The 22,636-nt window shown below is 38.3% G+C and overlaps 4 protein-coding genes across 5 annotated transcripts in view; 2 read left to right on the top strand and 2 right to left on the bottom strand.

Moving 5' to 3' along the window:
• Positions 1-418: 418 nt before the first annotated feature.
• On the bottom strand, positions 419-7,505 carry rbm12 (RNA binding motif protein 12). Its single transcript, XM_057361609.1, has 3 exons — positions 7,318-7,505; positions 5,625-5,707; positions 419-3,960 (listed from the first exon to the last, which is right to left on the bottom strand). The coding sequence occupies exon 3, from the start codon at positions 3,936-3,938 to the stop codon at positions 1,350-1,352; it is 2,589 nt and encodes an 862-aa protein (XP_057217592.1). The 5' UTR covers positions 3,939-3,960; positions 5,625-5,707; positions 7,318-7,505; the 3' UTR covers positions 419-1,349.
• Positions 7,506-8,202: 697 nt separating this feature from the next.
• On the top strand, positions 8,203-12,037 carry utp3 (UTP3 small subunit processome component). Its single transcript, XM_057361978.1, has 16 exons — positions 8,203-8,316; positions 8,588-8,675; positions 8,772-8,828; positions 8,911-8,967; positions 9,086-9,203; positions 9,382-9,450; positions 9,572-9,693; positions 9,791-9,943; positions 10,053-10,124; positions 10,282-10,322; positions 10,425-10,521; positions 10,635-10,757; positions 10,837-10,967; positions 11,044-11,089; positions 11,223-11,330; positions 11,414-12,037. Exons 1-16 carry the CDS (start codon positions 8,300-8,302, stop codon positions 11,501-11,503), a joined length of 1,389 nt encoding a protein of 462 aa, XP_057217961.1. The 5' UTR covers positions 8,203-8,299; the 3' UTR covers positions 11,504-12,037.
• A 58-nt stretch (positions 12,038-12,095) lies between these two features.
• ppcs (phosphopantothenoylcysteine synthetase) lies at positions 12,096-13,804 on the bottom strand. The gene is made up of 4 exons (XM_057361979.1): positions 13,662-13,804; positions 12,699-13,231; positions 12,514-12,617; positions 12,096-12,426 (listed from the first exon to the last, which is right to left on the bottom strand). The coding sequence occupies exons 2-4, from the start codon at positions 13,222-13,224 to the stop codon at positions 12,106-12,108; spliced, it is 951 nt and encodes a 316-aa protein (XP_057217962.1). The 5' UTR covers positions 13,225-13,231; positions 13,662-13,804; the 3' UTR covers positions 12,096-12,105.
• A 682-nt stretch (positions 13,805-14,486) lies between these two features.
• foxj3 (forkhead box J3) overlaps positions 14,487-22,636 on the top strand; it is a 77,997-nt gene continuing 69,847 nt past the window's right edge. The window contains exon 1 of one of the 2 annotated variants that reach the window (XM_057361987.1): positions 14,487-14,730. The gene's annotated coding sequence lies outside the window, so the exon portion shown is untranslated. The remainder of the gene's footprint in view (positions 14,731-22,636) is intronic. The other variant, XM_057361986.1, reaches the window with a different exon arrangement.

Genomic DNA, 22,636 nt, shown 5'->3' with positions numbered 1-22,636 from the left:
TACCAAATCCATACGCTCTGAAGAGCTGATTCTGGATGTTTTATAAATAAGATCACAATAGATTGGTGCTATTTAGTGTAGCATAAACCCAACTAATAGCATTTCTAGATAATTTTGTTTCCATACTCAACATCTCCACTTCGAAGACAATAACCATTTAACTACAGTGTCATCTTAAAAGAGGGATGTTTATCTGTGGTAACAAAACATTGCATAAGAAGGTGCATCCATCTCATCTCATCTCATCTCATAAACAGACAACACAATCTAAGTAAGTCTAACCACAAATGTCATAGCATTATGAAACAAATCTTAATAATCAATTTTTTGCTAAAGGATAAATTCACATCTCTGTAATAAAACCTGCATGAAACCCTGGGTTATATTTGGAATATGTAGTTCACATGGGAAACAAAAGTCACAGCAAAACACTTTATTGTTCATATGTGAACAAAACAAAAATACCAAGACAGGAGAAAATACAATACCTTGACGTGTCATTATTTCAGGAATGGCATTTTATTGACAAAATAGATCAGTTGGAAAATATTTACAAGGAAAACAAGCGCTGGAAAGTCGAAATAAACTAACAACTGATCCAATTCATGAACACTAAAAAAACCAAACATCCAAAAAAGGAAGAAAGCCATTATCAAACACCACAGCAAACATTGTGAAGAGAGCAAGGCAAAAAAACAACAGTAAAATGCTTTCATATACATAACATTACAATGCCGCATTTGCTTCACAAACCCGCTTAGCATTTACAGTAAAGTATTGGCTTGACATCTCAGGTTTTTAAAGCAATCCGATGTGACGGCAACAGATATTCATAAAGACACTGACATTTGCATTTTATTGACAGAGGAAAACATCTTTCAGCAGAGAGCAAACATTTAAACTGAAGTGTGGACACAATGCTTGGCAGCACTTGGTTCGTACCTCAGAAAGAAATGAGTGGATGCGGCAAGATGAAACATCACATGAGAAAAATGTTCAAACTTGAGCAGAAATACAAAACAAAGAATTCTGGGAGTTCAAATCATACGGGCCAACTAATATGCTCCAGCATAGCTACTTGAACATACCACTAAGATGCGCCTTTTCAGATCTGGACTAACTCATGATTGGCATGCAGTCTTTATTACAAAACTCTTTAGAGGAATTTTAGAAGAAACTTTGTCCTCAATTGTTTCATGCTTCATGTAACTTCTACGATCTTTTATACATACAGAAAAAATATTGAATACTTGTCAGTTTCTTTTTCTGTGCATAAAAACATAAGCGTAGGTAATTATTCAGAAATCTGTGTTATTAGAAAAGACCATTCGCAATGACTAAAATGTTTTTCATCCCAAAGTGATCTTAACTTTCCTCGCCCCAATCGGCCGATCATTCAGGTCCATAACAGCAGCCATTGCTTCATCATGGGAGTCAAAAGCAACCATTGCTTCCCCCGTGGGCAAACCTTTCTCATTGAATTGCAAACAGACAGAACCAGGCAACACTTGATATCCATAAAAGAAATCAATGATCTCATCAACAGTGACAGTAAAGGGCATGTTCTGAATTTTGACAATAGTAGGACGTGGATTACCTGGACCACCGCTGGATGGCCCTCTAAGATTTTCAGAGGCTGGCCTCTGACCTTGGCTCGCTCCACGATTTTGGCCAACTGCTTTATGTGAAGATCCATTATCAAAAGGTGGCATACCCCTTAATGCCTCTGGTGCGCCAATGAAGCCAGAAGGCACACCGTTAACACCAGGTCTGAAACCAGGGTGCTCTAAAATAGGAACAGGTAAAGGCCCTCCGACCATTGGTGGGGGACCAGCAAGCGCGACATCACCCAAGGGTGCACCAAGCGGTGGCAAAGGTGGCGGACCTGCCAGGCAGTTACCTGGGGCTACAAAAGGATTGGCAAACGGGGGACCATTGCCAAGGGCTCCTACAGCATTCCTGAGAAAACTGAACTCATCTCCTGTCATACCTGGAAAAGCATGCGGGGGTTGTGGAATTTGGGGCTGTGCCTGTGAATGTGCATGGGTATAAGAATTCCCTTTCTGTCCTCTTTTAGACTGTGAAGGAGGATTTCTCTCAACCTCTTTCATCTGGTCACAAGTTATCAAATGCACAAAGGCATCTCTGCCGTTTAACTTTTGCCTGTGTAGTCTCTCTGCTTTATGTGCATCCTCCTCAGATTTAAACTGCACAATAGCTTGGCCAAGCCCATTACCATTAGCATCAACCAGCACCTTTAGACTTTCCTCAACCAACTGAATCCCATCAAGAAACAGACGGACATCTTTTTTTGTAACGTTATAGGGGATGTTTGTTATGTGAGCACAATTCTTGGCATTCTTCCCATCTGCGCTATTTTTGTAATCGCCCTGGAAACCCTGCATTCGTTTGCGAATCGCGTCTATCTTTTCATACATGTTTTTTTTTGTGATAGGGTGCACCTGTATGAACCGGCTACCCATGTACTGCATGTGGCATCCAAGGGCAGCTTTGTAGTCCGCTTCATTTCTGAACTCCAAAAATCCCTCACCGGTTGCCCTGCCATTGGGTCCATATGCAATGTAAATGCTGTCTTCAACAATGTCAAGGTTTTTGAAAAACTCAAAGATCTGCTTGTTCTCTGCCTCATATGGGAGTCCCTTCAAATACACACAGAATTCTAATTTATGGGGGGACCGGGATCTAGCTCTGTCGCGCCCAGAGGGTGATGGCGAGCCGACACTTCTGCGATGATGTCTACTAAAATCTAAGTCACCTCTTGCTTCACCAGGGCCTGTGTGTACACTTTCTCTCCACTGTCTCTCTGTAGCAGGATAAATCTCAACAAATCTTTGGCCTATCATTCCTGAATTCCTTTTCAAGGCCTCAAAAGAATCTTGGGGAGAGAAGAACTTTACCAACGCATTGCCATTGTTTCTTCCCAAGTGGTCTTTGAGCAAACGAACCGACTCAATCCCAAATCCCTGAAAAAAATCTCTAACTTCATTTTCATTGGCTGAAAATGGAAGGCCATGCAGATGAATATACAACTCATCTGGGTTTGTTGGTGCCGATTTCAAATGAGGTTGAAGGTTGAGGGGGTTTAGAGGGTTCAAGGGATTCAGGAACATCGGATTTGGATTTCCGAGAGACATTGGACCCGAGGCAGCTAAACCACCTGGGGGCGGGACACCTGGGTTAAATGGAGGAAGTGCGGATAGGTGTGGCATGTGTGCTATGGGAGGGATGGGAGCCACTGATGTTAGGGGATTAACAGCCGGTATTGGAGGCAATGTGGATACTGGCGGTGGAACTGGTATGGGGGGCATTGGAGGCAAAGTTGGCATGGTGGGCAAGGGAGGTATAGGAGGGGGTACAGAGTTCAAAGATGACATGGATGTTGTCATAGTGGATCCCAAGATAAGATTTGGGCTGCTGAAACTATTAAAGTTTGGGGGCATGTTTCCCATGGTAGTGGCTGAAAAGGTAGGGACAGTCTTGTTGCTGGCAGACTCGTGTGCCGAGACTGCTGTAGTGGCTGTAGATGAAGTCGTATTACTAAAACCTTGCGAAGTAGTTGACAAGTTGCCCCTTCCACTTCCACTAGTGCTGACCGGTGGACCTGGCCTACTGCCATTTCCTGTGGTCACATCGGCACTTCCTGATTCAAAACGCCTACGGCTCAGTTCGATCATGTTTTGCATTTCGGTTTTGCTACTCAGTAACAGAGACACCTTTGAACCTTTGATTGCCCCCCCTGTGCGCATCATTCCGAGCCTTGCATCTTCATCTGTGGCGAACACGATAAAAGCCTCACCGTGTTCGCCCCCTACAATATGCACACCACCATCCGGGATGGTCAATCCAGAGAAGAAATGGCGTATGTCCATGGTCCCAGCCACAATGGGAAGACCCTGCAAACGGATGACCACAGCCATGCTGAGGTGCAACAACACACACCTGTAGATGAAAGAAGGCAGCGACTGTCAGGCTAAAAATAGAACATAAGAACACAGAGGACCAGCAAACACATCACAAGACAGCAATGTAAAGCAGGACCAAAAATATTTTTTGATTTGTTTGAGAAATATGACAACAGCAGAACAAATAGTAAGCAAAAAAGCAACATGAAAGTCAGATTCTGCCTTGGTCTAAACTCATCAGGTTGTTTATCAGCCTTGTAGTTGCTAAAACAAACGACAATACACATTACCTTTCGCAGACAGCGATCATTTAATTTCAACTTAAATATGACATTTTTACTGGGTATAGACACTTTGCAAGATGTAAACACTGGTCCAGAAGCACTTCAGATTTCTTTTAACTTTATTTTTATCTCATATATGGGTGAAAGACGTTAAGATGTCCCCATCAAAAGAAATTTACAAAAGTGATTTTATGTCCATAGAAAGCATTAAATGCAAGTAAAATGTCTGCTTTATGGTTTCAACTAAGTTTTTGGAGAATAATGTTACGTTGTCATTCAGTGAAACACAATATTTATGTGTTTATGTCAAATTAAAACAACATGCTTATTCTGTTCTGACTTGTACATATTAAAATATCTAAAAAAATAAGGCACCATCTTACATTTTACTGTGCTTTAAATGAGTAAAAAAATCTTATTGACAAATGGGCAAAACCTAGGATAGTGGCAAATTGAAAAAAATCCAAATTAAAAACTAATTAGCATTTGGGGTGAAAGCAATTAGCCTTTTAATATGTTATAAATTGATTTTTGTTGTAAATATGCCTGACAAGATTGTTACACTGAATGACATTTTAGTGGGCATCTTCTGTAAATCAGGGAAAAATATATTTTTACTTTTGCTCAGAAAAACAAAAACGCAATTAAATTAAACAAAAAACGTTTTCTTTTTTTTGGAACAACAACAATTTAAAGCAGTATTACACTTATTGTTTTTATGCTTGAATCCTTTTTCACCTTTGACCCACATATATATATAAATAATCATAAAATACTAATTTAACATTTTGATAAGGTTATATATGATTTGTTGGTTGTATTATTTCAAACGTTTTGTATTGTTAAAAAAACTGAAACAGGACCTAAGCGTTGTTTACAGCTTCAAAAGCGATCAACAACACGATGCAGCATGAAACCAGCTCTGACAGAAGATTGACGCCACTAATACAAGTTTATTTACAGACCACAGGGTTTGCAATCATAAATCATCATTTTCAGCAGATTAAATATTTTAGAGCATAGCATGTCTAGAAACAATTAAATCTACTACAAAAACATCCATTAGTTTGATAATTAATTTAATTATATAAATCTGGTTCCATCTGCCTTTTTATGATCGGAGGAACCTTGTGACAAATTAAAGTCTGTGACTTTAACAAACTAATCTATTTCACATCGGTTTTATTTTATTTTATTATTGTATGCTATTTTCTCACTGTAACCAGCAACAACCTAAAATAGAAGTTAAAACCATTTAACACACGTGTCATGTAAAAAATGACAAATCAACCATCCAGTCAATGTACTACTGGTCTATAATATTTAGCAAAAAACTTCTGTACGTGTTTCTAGAATCTTAATCCATTTTTCAATAATTAGAGACTTTTCTATCTCCGAAGACCCATCCAAAGCTTACCTGTATTAAAAGTGCTGCTTCTTACAAGTTGCACAGGATACCCAAGCCAATCCTGACGGCAATCATTTAAAATCAATTCTCGACTGTAATAAAAAGAATAAATGGAGGCAAAAATATGTAAACAGAATTAAAATAAGCATGCCCAGTATCTCCAAGAAAACCATTCAGTGCCAGCAAATTTCCAGCTCATTTAGTTTAAAAATTTTTGATACAGCGAAACCATAAATTGAATCGTTTTGTGCCCATCAGACATTTGTCCAACTACTTCGCAAAAGCCATACACAAAATTCTTAAAACGCATGCATCTCATATATTTCATGTTGAACCAAGCAAACAAAAACAGTCATTTTCAATAGCATCATTTCAAAATACAGAAACGTTTTCAAACACAGATTGGAGAAAGAAAATAAGTCAGGGCATTTTAAAATACAGAAAAACAAACTTTCCATAGGGTGAGGATGTAAAATTTGATCATGTGTGAAGTGGTGAGCAACATGTAAGCACAACAACATCCCTGAAGAAAGCATCCACCTAAAGTTTTAGTCTAGCTCAAGTATTTCCAAAAGAGAATATCGGTTACCACTAGACCTGCAGAAAATAGATGGAAAAGCCTCTGTATCCTGTTCCTGGATATGCACAAACACACAATTGCCATAACTACATAAATCTTGTGAAACCTCTCTTCCAAAAAAAGAAAGAATGACCTCCACAAAACCAACCATGTAGCCGAGTTTGTAAGACATCTCATATTGGACCCAAATAAATTGTGTTTCAACCGACTTTTTACATTCAGATGCTTTATACGCTTCATTAAGTCAACATGAGTTAAATGCCATAATAAAAATATGGCAGCCAGATCAGTGGTATTTAACAATGAGATCATATAACATACCAGGGTGACAAGCCAACAACAGTACACCAGTTTAAAACAAGACTAAATGGTCTTATATGCAAAACTACCTTTATTTCCAGATATCCATTCAAGCAACATTGTAACATACGTGTTTTCAAATCGCACAGATCAAACGTTTCGAAAGGTAACAATAAATACACCATAAAATCTTGAGTTTTTAATATTGACGCAAAACTTACAGGGGCCTCAAACTTGTCACTGTATCAGATATGAACACAGCAACTAGAACACATTGGGTCAGTCTTTGCAGCTCGGTTTTGCATAAACAACCATAAAAAGAATGAGCCCGATATAGCAAAATAAACAGATTATCATAAGTACAAAAAAAGCTTCAAACCATAGCACTGAGATTCGTTCCTGAAAGAAAAGTTCAATTTAAGAATAGTTTAACAATAACAACCATGGCATGGCGTCACCAGCCATTCAAACTACAAACCAGCGAGATGACAAAATGGCGTGGAAGCGCCGTCTGTATTTACCAGAGAAAATGGGCAGATCTCGCCCACTGTGAACAAACCTCGCTGCTACCCTCTCAATTTAACACACCAACATTTCTCAAACAATAGAAAATAACACTGTCTTTGTACCGAAAGAAATGGCTGACTAATTGTACATTATCCATTTAAATAAAAAATCTCATTCGCTTGCTTGCAGCTCGCCATCACAATACCCTAACGTTACCTATGTTAAACCTCTTATTACATTTTTGCAAATGCCGACATGTTGTGTTTCACTATATAAAATACAATGTGTGAATTGATGTACCCTGTATATTCTTACCGAAATTATTTGTCTTAATATATCTTTTTTTATATAAAAAGACGTGGCCCTTCTGTTGTCGTCTTCCACCTCCTGTTCTTCAACGCCAGCTGCTCATAAGAGCAGTTTGGTCGATACTGAAATGAGGATGCGTATGCGCAACCGCTGAAAGCACTGTAGTGACGTCTAGTAGGCGGTTTCGGGCCCATGAGTGTACCAATGCACAAGTCCCTATGTAGTGTTCAATGATCCCTAATCCCTTATCACGGGGTATCAGTAGAAGTGCAAAGTTCTGTAGTTCTGGGGTGGTCTGCAGTGCGTGGAAGATTATACTTTTCCTCACGTCATGTGAAGTGATGTTGGTGTAACCTACCGGGTAATTTCTCGTGCAGTTTATAGTATCCTTCGAACGAAGTCCACACATCTGTGTTTGTCCAATGTTCATGTTCACATGGCCGAACACCCTATGAAGTACTACACATACCAAGTTACTATGGGACGATTGGACGCACATACACAGCTAAAACGTGACATCTAGCGGTAAACTGATGAACAGAGAAATTGATTATAATACTAATGGTATGTATTTTAAAACCATGTAAATGTGTATGTCTGTATGTATGTTACTTATGCATTGTCTATGTAAAGTTTATTTTTGCCATTCAGTAAAGCTCCAAACAGAAAGACATCAGAACCGTGAACATCATACTAAAATTATTTCTCCCAACTCAATCCCTCATTTTTATTCTGTGTTTTAAAGACAAAGCTAATTAGAGTTTCAAACAATAAAATGGTTCAAATTATATTGTGATTTCCTTATTTTTGCCAAAAGGGGAATTGTTTTCCGACTTTTATTTTGACAATACGCAAAAGCGGAAGAAATCAACAAACGGTTTACTTCCTGTTCTAAACGCATGGGAAGTCCACGCGGATAGTTGTTGATCTATTTTTATCCAGTACTGTCTCGGTCTATCAGAAAAAATATTTAAAATCTTGGGACATAATGGTCCGAGCACGAAGGTAGATATATGCACCATATCGTGGTTGGCAATGGCACGCAATAGATATATACGATTCAGCGTTCTAATATTTTCTTTCAATGAACACACTATACTAAGAATTAACATCTAAATTATAATAAAAAATAAACTGCGCAATAATAATAATGTATATCAATGCAATTTTATATATATATATATAATGCATAATTTGTAAACTTTGTAACAAAATTGCATATACGCCACTTTTTCTTACTGTTGTGTTTACTGATATACTGTTTCTTTATTTTTAGGGCAGTTAAAAGGCCTAGAGCAAAGAAACAGCAGCATTATGACAGTGATGACCCTGACGCTTATAAGGACGAAGTTATTCCAGATAAGGTGACTTGGGATGTGGGATCAAATTTCTTGTGTGTTTGTGCATTTTGCATTCTTTTTCCTTGGTTGTAAATACCTGCATCGTGTTACTCTTACCAGAAATCTTCAAAATATGTGGAGGATAAAATAGATGAATTCCACAATGAAAAAATCAAAGTAAGTTAAATTTTCCTCTCCGTGTTCTTCTTGTATGAGCTGCTTTGACAATGAAAATAAATATTTGACTTTTGATCTGTAGAAACTTTTGGCTCGAGGGGTTCAAGAAGACAGCGATCAAGAGGATGAATATGAAGAGGTAAGCAATTGTAGAATAGTTTAATTAAACGTTGTATTTGGTATAAAAAGCTTTGTTAATGGTAACTGTGTAAGCTTTTCAGCTTTGTTTGTTGAGCATGGTTATTTGTTTCTTTCAGGAGGAAGTCATGCCCTTGACGCTTCAAGAGTCTTCTGAAGAAGAAGATGAAGAGCAAGGAGAAAATGATGAAGAAGGAACAGATATGGAAAGTGACCTGGAAGGGAAAAAATATGATGGTAATGTAGTACTAACATAACCCAACATAACTGCGTAACTTAACAGGCATTGTTTTTCAAACTAATAAAAATAACACGTGTTAAACATTTTTGAGAATCTTTACACACCTTATTTTGTTACTTTTATCAATGTATAAAAAAAGTAATGTTTCTGACACTCCTGTTTGCATCCTTATAGATCTCCCAAATGAAATGGCTTGGGGAAGCAAAAAGAAGATATTCTATGATTCAGACTATGTCACCAAAAGTAAGCATAGATGTAAAGATGTACATATGTATGATAATATTCTTTACATTTTACATCTGTATAAAATATAAATATAGTTTGCACTTTCTATTAAAGTATGTTTGGTTTGTACATTTTGCAGAGGGCAAATCTCTTCAAGAGATTGAGGCAGAAGATAAAGAAGAGGAAGAGGAGGCCCAAAACATTCAACGGAGATTGGCAGCCAACCTGAGCGAGGAAGACTATGATCTAAATCTGTTTGAGGTTCTACATTACTTTAGTGCTCTAAGGACACCAGCAGAGTTCAGATGTTTGCCATAGATCACTCATAAGTCTTTGCACTATTTCTGTGGTTTGTTAGGAGTTTGCAGCGGAGGTTGAAGCAGAGAAGCCAGTTGAAACGGAGGAAAGGATTGTCAAGGACTTGAAGACGATGTCACAGAAAGAAAAGATCAAACTGTTAAAGAAAGAGTCGCCAGAATTGTTGGAACTTATCCAGGATTTCAAAGCAAAGGTAGAGGCCTAAAGCAATGTTTGCATGACCAGGTTTCATTCAAGACTTTATAAGTGTTTTAATGCAGTGCTGTTATATTGCTAAATGTAAATTGTCATTGCTTGCACAGCTTACTGAGTTAAAGGATGAGGTTCAGCCCCTGGTGGATATGGTCAAAGATGGACGGATTCCACTTGGAAAGGTCTGTTAAATCTATAGGAGTAAGAAATATTTGTATGTAGCGGTGAATTAGATTATTGGTACTTATGTAATTACTTTAATATGGATGCTTATGTATAATGTGAATATGTTGTTTTATTAAAACCTTTTTGTTTCTTAATAATCTTTTCATCCTCTAGGGTGCAGATTATATTATTACCAAACAGCAGCTATATCTTAAGTAAGCATCACTCAATATTTTGCATACTGTTACACTATGATTGCACTATATTTTCACATTACACGATTCTGTATTTTAGTATGAAATGTTCCTTCTTTCCAGCTATTGCACAAACATTAGTTTCTATTTGGTTCTGAAAGCGAAGCGAATTCCAGCACATAATCATCCTGTGATTGAGAGACTGCTGACCTACAGAAATGTAAGTATACATTTTTTTAACTGAATAATTTATCGGCGGATGTGGGTAGCATATGTTTTGCAACATTTTGACGGTGTGTTTTGAAGCAAAACATCTCATTATCACTTTTACAGCTGATAAATGAACTAGGCACGGTAGACGCTAGACTCGCTCCCCAACTGCATCAGCTTCTCTCTGGAGACCAGCAGGACAGAACCGCAAAAAGATCAGTGGGCAGCAAACGTATAAAAACCGATGTAAGTACTTTTAATTTATAGAATTGTGTTAGTTTAGGCATTGACCCATTTTGCTGAGTGTAATGTGTCTTCATGTAAGGTGGCAGAAAATGCTGAGCTGGAGGAGGCCGAGGCATCTACAGACGAGGAAGCAAATCTGCGCTTCTATAATGCCATGGCGGAGAGGCAGAAACTCAAGAGGAAGAAGAAAGAGCCACAGCCTGAGGATGGGTGAGTCAGCTAACGTTCAGCTCTTGCGGTACGTCATGAGCATTAGAAATCTTACTGTCACTCAATGCTTTTTCAGATTGATAGAGGTGGACGGAGATGCTAAACGAGGGATCACTTATCAGGTGATGTATTGTTGTTTTTGGCTGTTTTTTGCTAACTGGATAAAGGTCCATTACCTATTGTCCGATATGCCACCAACATATCTAACAAATATAGGCAATGCTCTCGTATTCATTTTGCATTTTTTGTTTAAAGATGTCCAAGAACAAAGGTCTTACACCCAAGAGGAACAAGCTCAATCGCAATCCCAGAGTCAAGCACAGAGAAAAGTTCAGACGTGCCAAGATTCGTAGAAAGGGTCAGGTGGGTGTCAGGGTTCAAGTCCAAGTCTATAAATAAGGTCAAAGTATTTGAAATAGACACTGAATACAGAATATGTGTTTCAGGTTGTTGAGGTCCGGCGTGAGGAGACGAGATACAGTGGAGAAATGTCTGGTATTCGTGCTGGAGTTAAGAGAAGTGTCAAACTTAAATGATAAATCTTTATACGATCTTCAACCAAGCTTGAATATCATATTGAAATGGATGATAATGCAGACTGTCCCAGAAACCAACAAATATGTATCTTTTATACAGCTGCAGACTTGTTCCATTAAAAATATTATAAACGCAGAAAAAGATTTCGTGACACATGCTGTGCTTTTCAAAACTTGTATACTTTTTAATGAGATGTTAAAAGGATTAACGCGTTTACGATTATTAGCGAGATTGTGTATTGTTCATTTTTATACATATTCAATAGCTCTTAATGCATTTTGTGAGTTGTTGAAGACCTACTCAAAATCTGATTATTATGAACTGTTTAATATTAGTATGATAACTTATAAGCCATTCAAGCATAAATTCACACTATTCTCTTCTGTGCTTAACCTGTTTAAGGCCAAGAAAATAATAAAACAGCAATTATGCAAATGGAAATTCTCTGTGTAGACAAACAGAAATTATATTAATTTCAGAACAGAAAAGCTTCTGAACTACACTGGAGTGTCACAATTGTTACACAATAACAACTAAACTGATCCCAGATCTGTCTTAAAGACCAATTTCAGTTGAAATAATAAGAAATCACAACATTTTTTTATATTTGAGACATAAATTGACTGTGTGCTGCGGTCAGATTGCTGACAATCTTTTCCTCAATTTCCACATCTCTTTGCACTTCCTCATCCGTGAGGACTAGCTCATGTTGTGTGTCCTTAGTAACAACCACCACGTAACCACGCCGTGTGTCGAGAACGTTCGCAACCACTGCCTGGTGCCTGTAAGTGTCTAAGGCACGACGTGCTCTCTCCAAAAGGATGGATGGATCGGTTTCCAACTTGAAAGAGATGACAAAAGCCTGAGGTGCCCAGTCCTTCACCAATGGGGACAGCATCTTGGGAACCATCTTCATACTTATCTATTGAGTATAAACAAACAAAGACCAACATACCCTTAAGCACTTAAAAGTTATTAAAGCATAGGACATAATTATTTTATACAACACCTGCAGTGGTCCATTGGAGGACTGAATTTTGTGCTCAGGCATTTCAGATGCTGGTATGTAAAAATCAGAGACGGCAGCAGCCAAATAAAACATAGCCTTGGACCCTACGAGAAAAAAGGGTATAAATGTGTACAAATGCACGAGTGAAGTAAGCAAACAACCGAAAATTGACACGCTTTCTTTACCTATGGAACTCAATGCCTGAGCTGCAGCCTTGAGAAGATGAAGATACTCAGATAAGGTGTTGAATTCCACTGGCAGAAGTAATCCTGATGCTTTCACTTCATGATAGCGTTTGAGAACCATTCCAATGTTTGGAAGTACCTTCTGATCCACCACGACCTGACCAGCCTCTTCCTTATCACTCTGTATTCTTAAACCATCCAGTACATTGACCCCTGTGTACAAGCGAGAGTACGGATAGAGAGAACGATGCCTGTGTAGAAAGATTACTGCATAACCAGAGTCCAGAAAGTACTCAGCAGAAGACGCCCCTCGCCGGCCACTGCTGAAGTTGTCTAAAAAACGTACAGTTCGGGATTCCAGAGGAACTTTAGTGCCTCCTGAGGTGATAAGAAATACTCTGCGACCGGCTGATCCATGTCGCTCTGCAAACTCTGCCATGAGCCTCCTGACCTCCTCCACATGAGATGGGACCGCAAACTCCTCAGACAGTCCCACATCCACAGTTGAGGGGTAAGAGTGGGCCATTGTAAACCTGAAAGTAAAAGGTTTAGTGTACATTTAATTTTAAATTACTGTTCGGTACAATTAAATTCGGTACAATGCATGAAATGGAAACATTAATGTTATAATTGTACATGGTCCCTTTCAAATAAAACTAAATAATAATAATAATAATAAAAATGTGCTAAACGTCACATGATCCTACATAATAAATGTAGATGAAAGGTCAGGTACTTGACCACCTGCATGAACCAATTCCAAGATCCATTAAGTATATGGAGAAGTTCTGCTCTTACAAAAATGCAATAATTGCACTATAGTAACCATAGTTTTATCATAATATTTGAATTACAACTACTGTGAAACAATTGGTAAATGCGCCAAAACCAGATTTACACTGCTAATGTTTGCTTATCTTATCATGTTGGTGTGAATAAACATACGCAAAACGAGGGTTTTACCTGTTCACACACTCGGTGATTAAACCACCAGAAATAAAACGTGGAAAAATGTAATACACTTGCGAATGACCCTTATAAACTTGGACAGAGAAAGTGATAGCAGAGATGTCACTTCCCACAACTTACAGTGTGAAATGTGCGCATGCCCAGCGGTGGCTGTTTCAGAGAGCTTCCGTGAATGTCAAAATAAAGGTTCAACAAATCTGGAGTGTTTTTTTCAAAGTAATATTTATCTGAAAATATCTTCCATTGAAAATAGCAGGAAGTATTACAAAGGTTATATAGGAGGCATCAACCGTATGTTTGTACAAAATCATAATGCTGACTTTTAGTCATCTTTTTAACAAAGGGCGATATAATATATATGTAATTTACCATGCAAAAAAATGTTTTAATGTAATTATAATAACAATATAATTTATACGATATTTTATTTTATTCCAAAACCCATTATTCAGCACAATGATTGTACTGCAATGGCGAGATGTTATGAGATCATTGTGGGCAGCAACAAGTATTATAAAGTAAGAGATCTCTGAGGAAAAATTAACAGTGGTGGTACACCACATTCCCGAACTATCAATACTTTAAAAAAGAAATAAAATCAAAGAAAAAGTCTCAACAACAGCACCTTCGTTTTAATAACCTATATGTATAATTGTGATAATGGTGACAATATTACATACAAATTTTAGCGACACAATTTTTTTTACGCTGCATCAATAAAGGAACTATTCACCGGCTGCAAACACTGTCGCAGCTTGGTAAAGTGGGGCGTTCTCCGGCTCATGCCCAAAAGTAGTTCCGGATTTTTGATCCGCGCAGCGACCGCTCAGTGCCCGGATGTTAGCTATTCACAGAGAAAGACGAACGAGAGCGAGAGAGGCGGAGAGGCTAGAGACACCACGGACTAACCGGTAAAGGTATTGCGGGTCTCAAACCCACGACAAACGCGGAGCGCTGACTCTCATTTCGAGGAGAGAGGGAGTCGTGATCGAAAAAAGGAAGGGGAGGGGACGGCTAACTTTGACAGACCTGGACTGGCCTCAAGCAGCTGACACGAGCCCTGGTGAGTGAGCGCGAACGAGCGGCTGAACGTTGTGAGCTTACGACATGGAGCTCGCGAAGTTGAAGTCAGGGCCCGCGAAAAATGGACGACTTTACTGTTAGTTGTGTGTCGCTGAAGTTCTGACGAAGGGGTGGGGAGACGCACGCTCAGGCCTTCAGTGGTATGCTGTTGCTGCGGTCTGTCGGGGGCAGGTGGGGACAGCGAAGGCTCCACTGTCACAGGGAGAACAAGTTTAGTTAGCAAGGCAGCTAGCCGCGAATACGATTTTGTCAGACAGGTAGTGAGAGTTAGCGGCTAATTAGCAGCCTGTTTTACTTTAGCTCGTCTGCTGTTTAGTGGGTTATGTGACAGGCAGTGACGTGCAGATCTTGAAATATTTGTCACTGAAACTTAGTCAGTAAAGCGAGATGGTAGCGAACTGTTCGGCTGGGAAATGCCAAACGAGCAACTTTTGATCCTGCCAACTAACAGTAGTTGGAGGTGGAGGCCGTATCTATTAATATTTTGCAAACAGACGCGCGGCAGCTGCATGTCACTGCAAATAAGAATCCCGGCCAATTTGGGGTACCTTTACAATGTCATTAATATGCAACGCGGAGTCACTGTAAGATGCATTGACACTATGTTATACTGTATGTTATATACATACATTGAGTATTACTGAGCTTTTTCAAAATGGCATGATCAAGTAAAGGTTTGGAACACCTGTCAAATATGTTGAATTAATTAAGTTAGCATTGAAAACTGATTTTATCTGGGAAATTGCATCAAAGTTGGTAATTTATCACTGATAATACTAACTTTATTGAGTTATGATCAGAATCGTACTCGCCTGTTATACAAGCGTTATATGCATGGAGCTACATTTACAAGATTTTGTACATGTCATGTCTAGATGTGATTGCAAGCTTGGCTGTGGAATCTTGACCATGTCTTGTTATCTGCTGGAATGTTACCTGCTGTCTGTCAGGTATTTAGATTTCCTTTTAGCTACTGCATAAACAAACCTTAACTGTCTGTTTTGTTGTTTACATAATGAAATCCACCATAATTATGTTGTTAATAACTGCATGCAGCTTGTCTGTTCGTATTTTGCATGCAGGTTATTTTAAATTTGCCCTGTTAAAACTGTCAAACGGAACCAACATTCCAGTGGGATTTTCCCCTCTTCATTCACTTAAAGGATAGTGTAAGAATAGAGAGTGTTGAATTATGCACCAGCATGCTTAAAATATTGAATGATGGACATATGTGAACTACCCGCGACATATTTTCCCCACCCAGTCAGTGTGGCAATACAATAGTGAGAAAGATTCACGTTAGCACCAGACTTGTTTGTCTTTGGGTTGTCAGCTCACAGAACGCAGAAAATGATTGAACCATCAGTTGCCTGTCAGTACATGCCTGATGGATCTTATGGTGAAACTGCTCTCTTTTTCAGTATTTCAAAAGAAAAGATCGACCATTTGGTTGAGATTTTTGGTTTACATATGTGTTTGTAGTATGCTTTTAGCACCTTAATCTAATATCACAATGATAAATGGTTAAAAGAAACCATGAAAGAAGTTTTGTTTACACAAATAATGTTATTCTTTATTTACATAATTAATTGGATGATAGTGTATATATAGTGCATGTATATGATTGATTTGTGCAGCTACTTGTGCTTTCATTTTGTTATTACTGTAGCAGTTAATAGTTGTTGTAGTTATGTAGCAATGTACTATGTGTAATACAGACACTGTAAAATAAAGCATTAGTAAAATTTGTAAATAAGGCTTTGTCTTTAGAAAGGTATTGGCCCTTAACTAGCTTTTTCTTTACTCTTATGCTGTTCATTAGTACTTTGCTAAATGGGGTGGAATGGGAGCTGTTAAAGAACACAAGCATGGCATCTGTTGTAGAGTACCATAACTGTTCCCATGCCAGGATCTGAAGAGGCCTCCGCTGCAGTATTGCATACAGACTCGTCTCTTTCTTGCCTTTAGGCCTCAGTGGGCATCCTGCCGCTAAATCTAAACTCACCTGGAAACTGCTGGCTTTATGCATTCCACCTACTTTATCATCGCTAAACAATGCCATAGGCTACACACCAAATGGGCCATTGTACTTTGGCACTTAAGATCTTTGATGGCTGAATTATTAATTTTTATATGTAGAAAGAGCTATACTGTGTACTGCGTAATGAGCTGTGTTTACCGTTTCACCATTTACAGTGTTTTCTGAGGCATTAGCATTTTTTTTTGTTTTTCCCCTCTGCTGAATTGGCTGATGATATTTTGTCCCACGTTTAGAAAGTTGAGCCTTTCACCAGCTGTGCTACTCAATATATGCACAAACATCTGTTCTCTTGCATGTGTGTTGTGTGAAACCGGTGTATGTTCAACTAGTGTTTTTTTATCTGTTACCTTTTCGCAATCAGACAGATTTTAGTTAATGTTGAAAAGAGGTAGATTGTAGATTGAGCAGACTGACACGGACAAAGAAGAGACAGCCCCTCACCTTTCGCATACCAATTGCTCATTCGGAATTCAGCGGTGGCCCTTTGCCCAGCCCTGTCTCACTGAGAGGCTTTTAATTTTCCCCCCTTGTTGAAGCGATTATTCAAATGGCTGTCCGTGAGATGGAGTTATCAGACCCCTGTTGGTAAATGGGGTGCAGGCTAGCTTAATGCATTGCTTCCCCAACTCAGACACCGCCCAATGTAACTGCTCAAGTCATGGTATTTACAGTACAATTGCGTCGCTCCTCCCTATTTAATGACATTAAATGTATGCATAAAAATTATTGCTTATTGTTGCTGTTCTCTCCCATTTGGCTGGAATGATATATTGTCTTATTTTACGTTCTCCAACCTTTGCCTTAGTAGTTTTCATTACCGGTATGTGTTGGTGCTTGTATGGCATACAAATATAGTCAAAATGTATTCACTGTTTCGTTGCTCGCGTTAAAATAATGAACAGTTATTGGTTAAATGCTGATTCATTTACATTCTGGTGAAAAGTGTTCATTTAAGCAACATGCTTACCATTAATCACATTATTTTTTTTACTGTTTAGTAGAGCTGCTCGATTATGACAAAAATCATAATCACGATTATTTTGGCCAATATTAAGATCCCGATTATTTAACACAATTACTCCTTAACGTTTGAAACAACATAGAAAAATTTAAAAGCTTGGCTTTTAATATGTGAATTCAACTGAAAAATAAATGTAAAGAAAATAGCACAGTTGAACCACTATAAACGAAAACTGTGTGCTGTGGTTTTATACCACAAGAAAAGAGAGGATCCTTGCAAAATGGAATGCGGCACAATAATCGTTTCACCTCGATTATTTTGTTTTTGTAATTGTTGAAGGCCAAAATTGCCGATTACGATTAATTTTCGATTAATTGCACAGCCCTACTGTTTAGTTATCCTTTTGTCTTGTCTATTTGTAACTGTTGCAATCCAATATGAAGCTTTGCTGTGTGGTGCTGAGAGTCAAGTAGCTCAGTCTTCATTAGCGAAGCTGTTCATCACCGGAATGCAGATGAGCAGTGAACCCATTCATCTCTGATTCCAATTTGAATCTTGTTTGCAGTCATATTGTGTAAGACCACTTTTCATGTTAAAGAACTCTCTTTATGTGAAAGATCACAGGGGGATAATTGCACTTAAGTGAACCTCATTTAGCACTGACCAGAGCAATTACAGTAGTTTCAGGCATTTTGGGACGTTCACCAGAGGTAGGCATTGCAGCTTCAAGGCTACGTTCAGATTGAAATATTGAACAGCAGTACAATAGGAAATTCATACCGGTGAATGACAACGTATTATTTTGATAATCGTAAAAACGAGCTATTCAATGCTATAGGGTGAATCTGAGCCAACACTGTTTCTTCAGGCGAAACCCCTGGTGCTTTTGGGAGCTGTTTTATTATTAATGTTATTCAGGAGCCAAATTTTGAGTTTTGCTCAGCTGGGTGCTTTAATCTATTTTTGCTGTAAATTAATGAATTTTTAAAGAGACCCTCACTAGATATGGGTGGATATGGGAATGCTGCACTGGTTCAGAGTTTTTCAGACTACCCCCCACCCTTGGGAAGGGGAGCGCAGATCTACTGAAGCACTACACTTTCATTTTTTATTAATGCTGAAATTCATTGCCAGAGCTCTCCCAGTCTCCCCATGTACAGAGAACTTTGTCAGATGTTGGTCTATACAGTGCTGTGCTGTGCTGGGTGATCCAACAGCAGTTGGAACTCCAGCTATGTGGTGCAGCAGACAGATTATGTGTCATCTGCCTCAATTACCTGGCTGGAGACCCTGTTCATGCTATCTGCCCTCCAGATCAAGTTTTTCATAGGCTCAAACTGAGCTATGGCTGCATGTAGTTCCATATGGAAGGTTGTATCTGTTTATAGAAAAAACTGATTCACAATGAATATCGATTCAATCTGCTAGTGATTCGAATTGATTGACAAATTTAAAAAAATAAAGTATTTTAAACGTTACTAAATATAATAACGTGACGTCTTTGGAACAAATAAGGAGGAAGTCAACTACAAGAGCGGTGCAGCCCCTGGACCTTTTACAGAGTGCACAATTCACGCGCAAACACGGAGCAGTAGAGAAAGAGAGAAAACCAAATACATTCAGCCCTTTAGGACTAAACTGCAAGATAAACGGAATTAATGTTTACGATGGTCTTTCTCTGCACTGTGCGGTGAGTGAGCGGCAGGGAGAAACAGCGTATTCAATTTACTATACCGCAGCTGACTTGTCAGTAAGTGCAAAATAGCGGTTCCCAACACCTGTCACTGTTTAGACTTAAGAACATGAACATACTTCGGTAAATATTAGGGATGCACCGAAATGAAAATTCTTGGCCGAAGCAGAATAAAAATGAAGGCCGAATACTGAACATGTTTTTTTATTTAGCCATTTTTTTCACTATTGCATAAACTGAAAGGTAAAAATGTGCTTTTTATAATTTGTCTTGCATTTCAATAAAATACAATAAAACTTAAAATAAAATTGAGCAAAACAAAGTCAATAAAAAAAGAAATTGAGCCCTCTCCCTTCATGAATAGCCTATATTAGGCCTATAACTGACTGCTAAAAGAATGTAATGTAAGTTACTCTGTACCCCTACAACAAAACACTTCATTAAAAAGTGTCTTTCAACATTAGGCTGTTGGATTATTGTAGTCTACATTGCAGATGATTTAAAGAAAAAAAAAACATCCAATGCAAGCAATTCTGATTGATGCTGACTGACAACCCTATCAGTTCACGTCTCTCCTCCAAACTCCGCCCACAAAAGCTGGCTGTTCTCTCAGAAGGTGCACTCATGGCCGGGATGCACAGAACATACTTGAGACAAGTTATTTATGTTTAGTACAGGGAACTGAGTGCACGTGACCACTGTATGATGTCAAAGGATGTCATGAGCGGCGGGGCTAACGTACTGTCAGACAGCCCGCTTCCGTCTGAAGTAAAGTAACCGACCGGTAAAGAGTAAAGACGCTTTCATTCAGAGTTTTACTCCTGCGCGGCCAGTCCCGTGCTGTGTCTTTCTCTGACACTTTAAAATACTCCACACACACTGCCAAAATGTTTGCGGCATTAATAAAGCGCACACGCGTGTCTCTCTCTCTCTGCGCTGGTTGCCGCTTGATCGTATCACAAAGTCATTTTAAAAATAAACTAAAATTTATTCGGCCATTTCACATATTCGGTTGCCGAACATTCGGTGCATCCCTAGTAAATATGCACAGTTTGTTAGCCAGACGGACGCGCTGGGTGGTGTGCTCTGCACGTGACTAATACACTAATATTGGTAAAACAACCGCTTTTACGTTTACATTTAGTAATTTAGCAGACGCTTTTATCCAAAGCGACTTACAGAGAGTTCAGGGAGCAATAAGCGATATGTCATACTGGAGCAATAATAAGATGTGTGCTAATACAAAGTTACTAGTTTCAGCAAAAGCTAGACAAATTACGCACTACTGCAGACTTCTAGCCCTTTTACCGTTTTAGGGTGTTTAGCAGGTTACATGGAGTCACTCACGCTAACCATGGCATGTTACTTATTTAACTTGCATGCTCAGTTCACAACATGCACGTCTGAGAAATGTGTGGGGATCCACCTTTGTGTGTAATTCCGTCCTTTTAATATGACTGCAGAGAAATTTCTTGCTGCATTGCCTACTTGTCCTTGACAAGATAGGTTTGTCTTCAAGGGTGTGTCACAGTGGAATTGAAGGACTTTGTGTGTCAAGTTTCAGTCTTTTAAAACAGTATAGCAGCATGGCAAAATACAGTATGTCTCATTTTGTAGTCTCTAAAGGCTGTCTTGTTTGGCAGAGATTTGGTAGTTGTGAGCAGGGAAAGGATTTTGCCTAAATTACACTGCCTAAGTAATCATACTGAAGCTCTCCTAATACCCTTTAATAACCAATTTAATTACTTCAGCTTACTGCAAACTTGGCTGTAGTTACAAAACCACTTCTAGCCCTAATAATTCGCTAAAGATGGACAATTTTCCATGCTCTTTGCATGATCAATTTCTGACCAGTTCTCTACTTGTTCTGGGTCATTTCTCCCATATTGAGAGTATGAGTAGGAAAAGCTTTAATTTGAACATTTGTCTGATTAGTAAAACTAATTATTTTAGTGCAGTGAAAATTGTTTAGTTTTGCCTTTCAGTATAAGTTGCCTTTAAAAAGTATAATTTTAACTAGTTTCTTATCTACAGAGTTTTTGAAAGGATTTTTAACCTCTTAATGTTTTGCCTTTAATTTGATGTTGTATTATGCTAATGTAAGAATTTAATAACTCTTTGGGTGAGTTACCTGAAGCAGTGAAGTTGCTTTCTTAGAATTCAGAATATTAAGCAGTAAAAAATATGCAAAGCAATAAATTTACATTACAGTTGAATTATGCACTGCTTGTGGTTTATAACTCCATTTAAAGCAAATCTGAGTAGCACAGTTAGTGTTCTTTCCCAGCTTTCCTTAAAGATTTCCCAAGTTCTGGAAATGATGCATGATAAAAATTTGTGTCAGCTGCAGTTGAATGAATACTTTCTCAATGGGAATAGCATCCAACTGTTCAGAGCCTCACTAAGGAAATGGCACAGTGATGCTTGGTAAAAACAGAGCAAAATGTTTGCTAGGCTAGTAATAAACAATTTAAGCATCTTTTTGTTTAAAGCAGTTGATACATTTGATTTATTTAAGGCATATAAAAAACTTGCACACAGGGTACAATAACATGCATGAAGTCCAGTTTCCATTTGTGCTGGTTTGTTAAGAACGCAGCACACTTAAAAATACAAGCAGTATACTCATGATTGTTTCTACATTATTAATATTATCATGCAATAATAATTTAATTCTAGTTAAATTCCTATTTAGTTAAATTATTTTTCTATGTATTTAAGGACAAACGTGTAAAAGAAGGTCTTAGAAGTTTTCATTCCAAATCATTTAGAAATGTGTGCATACCGGTTTCTTCTGTGTTGTTGCAAAAGAATATTAAGAATATTAGGAATAAAAGAAATGGGAAAATAAAGTCTGTAAGCACTTACGATTGTACTTGGAGAGCCATAAAAATAGAATTTCTCTATTTTCAGTGAGAAGTGTTTGAAGTGCACAGTGATCCGAATTTGACACGCACGTTAATTTTGGTTATCTCAAATTATATATAACATTTACACCATCATTCATTACACGCATGCTGTGTTGCAGTAAAAGTGTTTCTAGCACAGGAATGTTTTAATGGATTTAGTACATCAGCAAGTGTGACAAGTTACCGTGATGGTGTGCCCACCTGAACAGTGCATCCCCTTTTTTTCACAAAAGTTTTTTGATCCTTTTGACTCATTTATAATTTCTCCTGCACTAAATCGTT

This window comes from Triplophysa rosa, linkage group LG20 (genome assembly GCF_024868665.1).
Source record: "Triplophysa rosa linkage group LG20, Trosa_1v2, whole genome shotgun sequence".
Classification (NCBI taxonomy): Eukaryota; Metazoa; Chordata; class Actinopteri; order Cypriniformes; family Nemacheilidae; genus Triplophysa; species Triplophysa rosa.
This window is presented reverse-complemented; position numbering and strand designations above follow the sequence as displayed.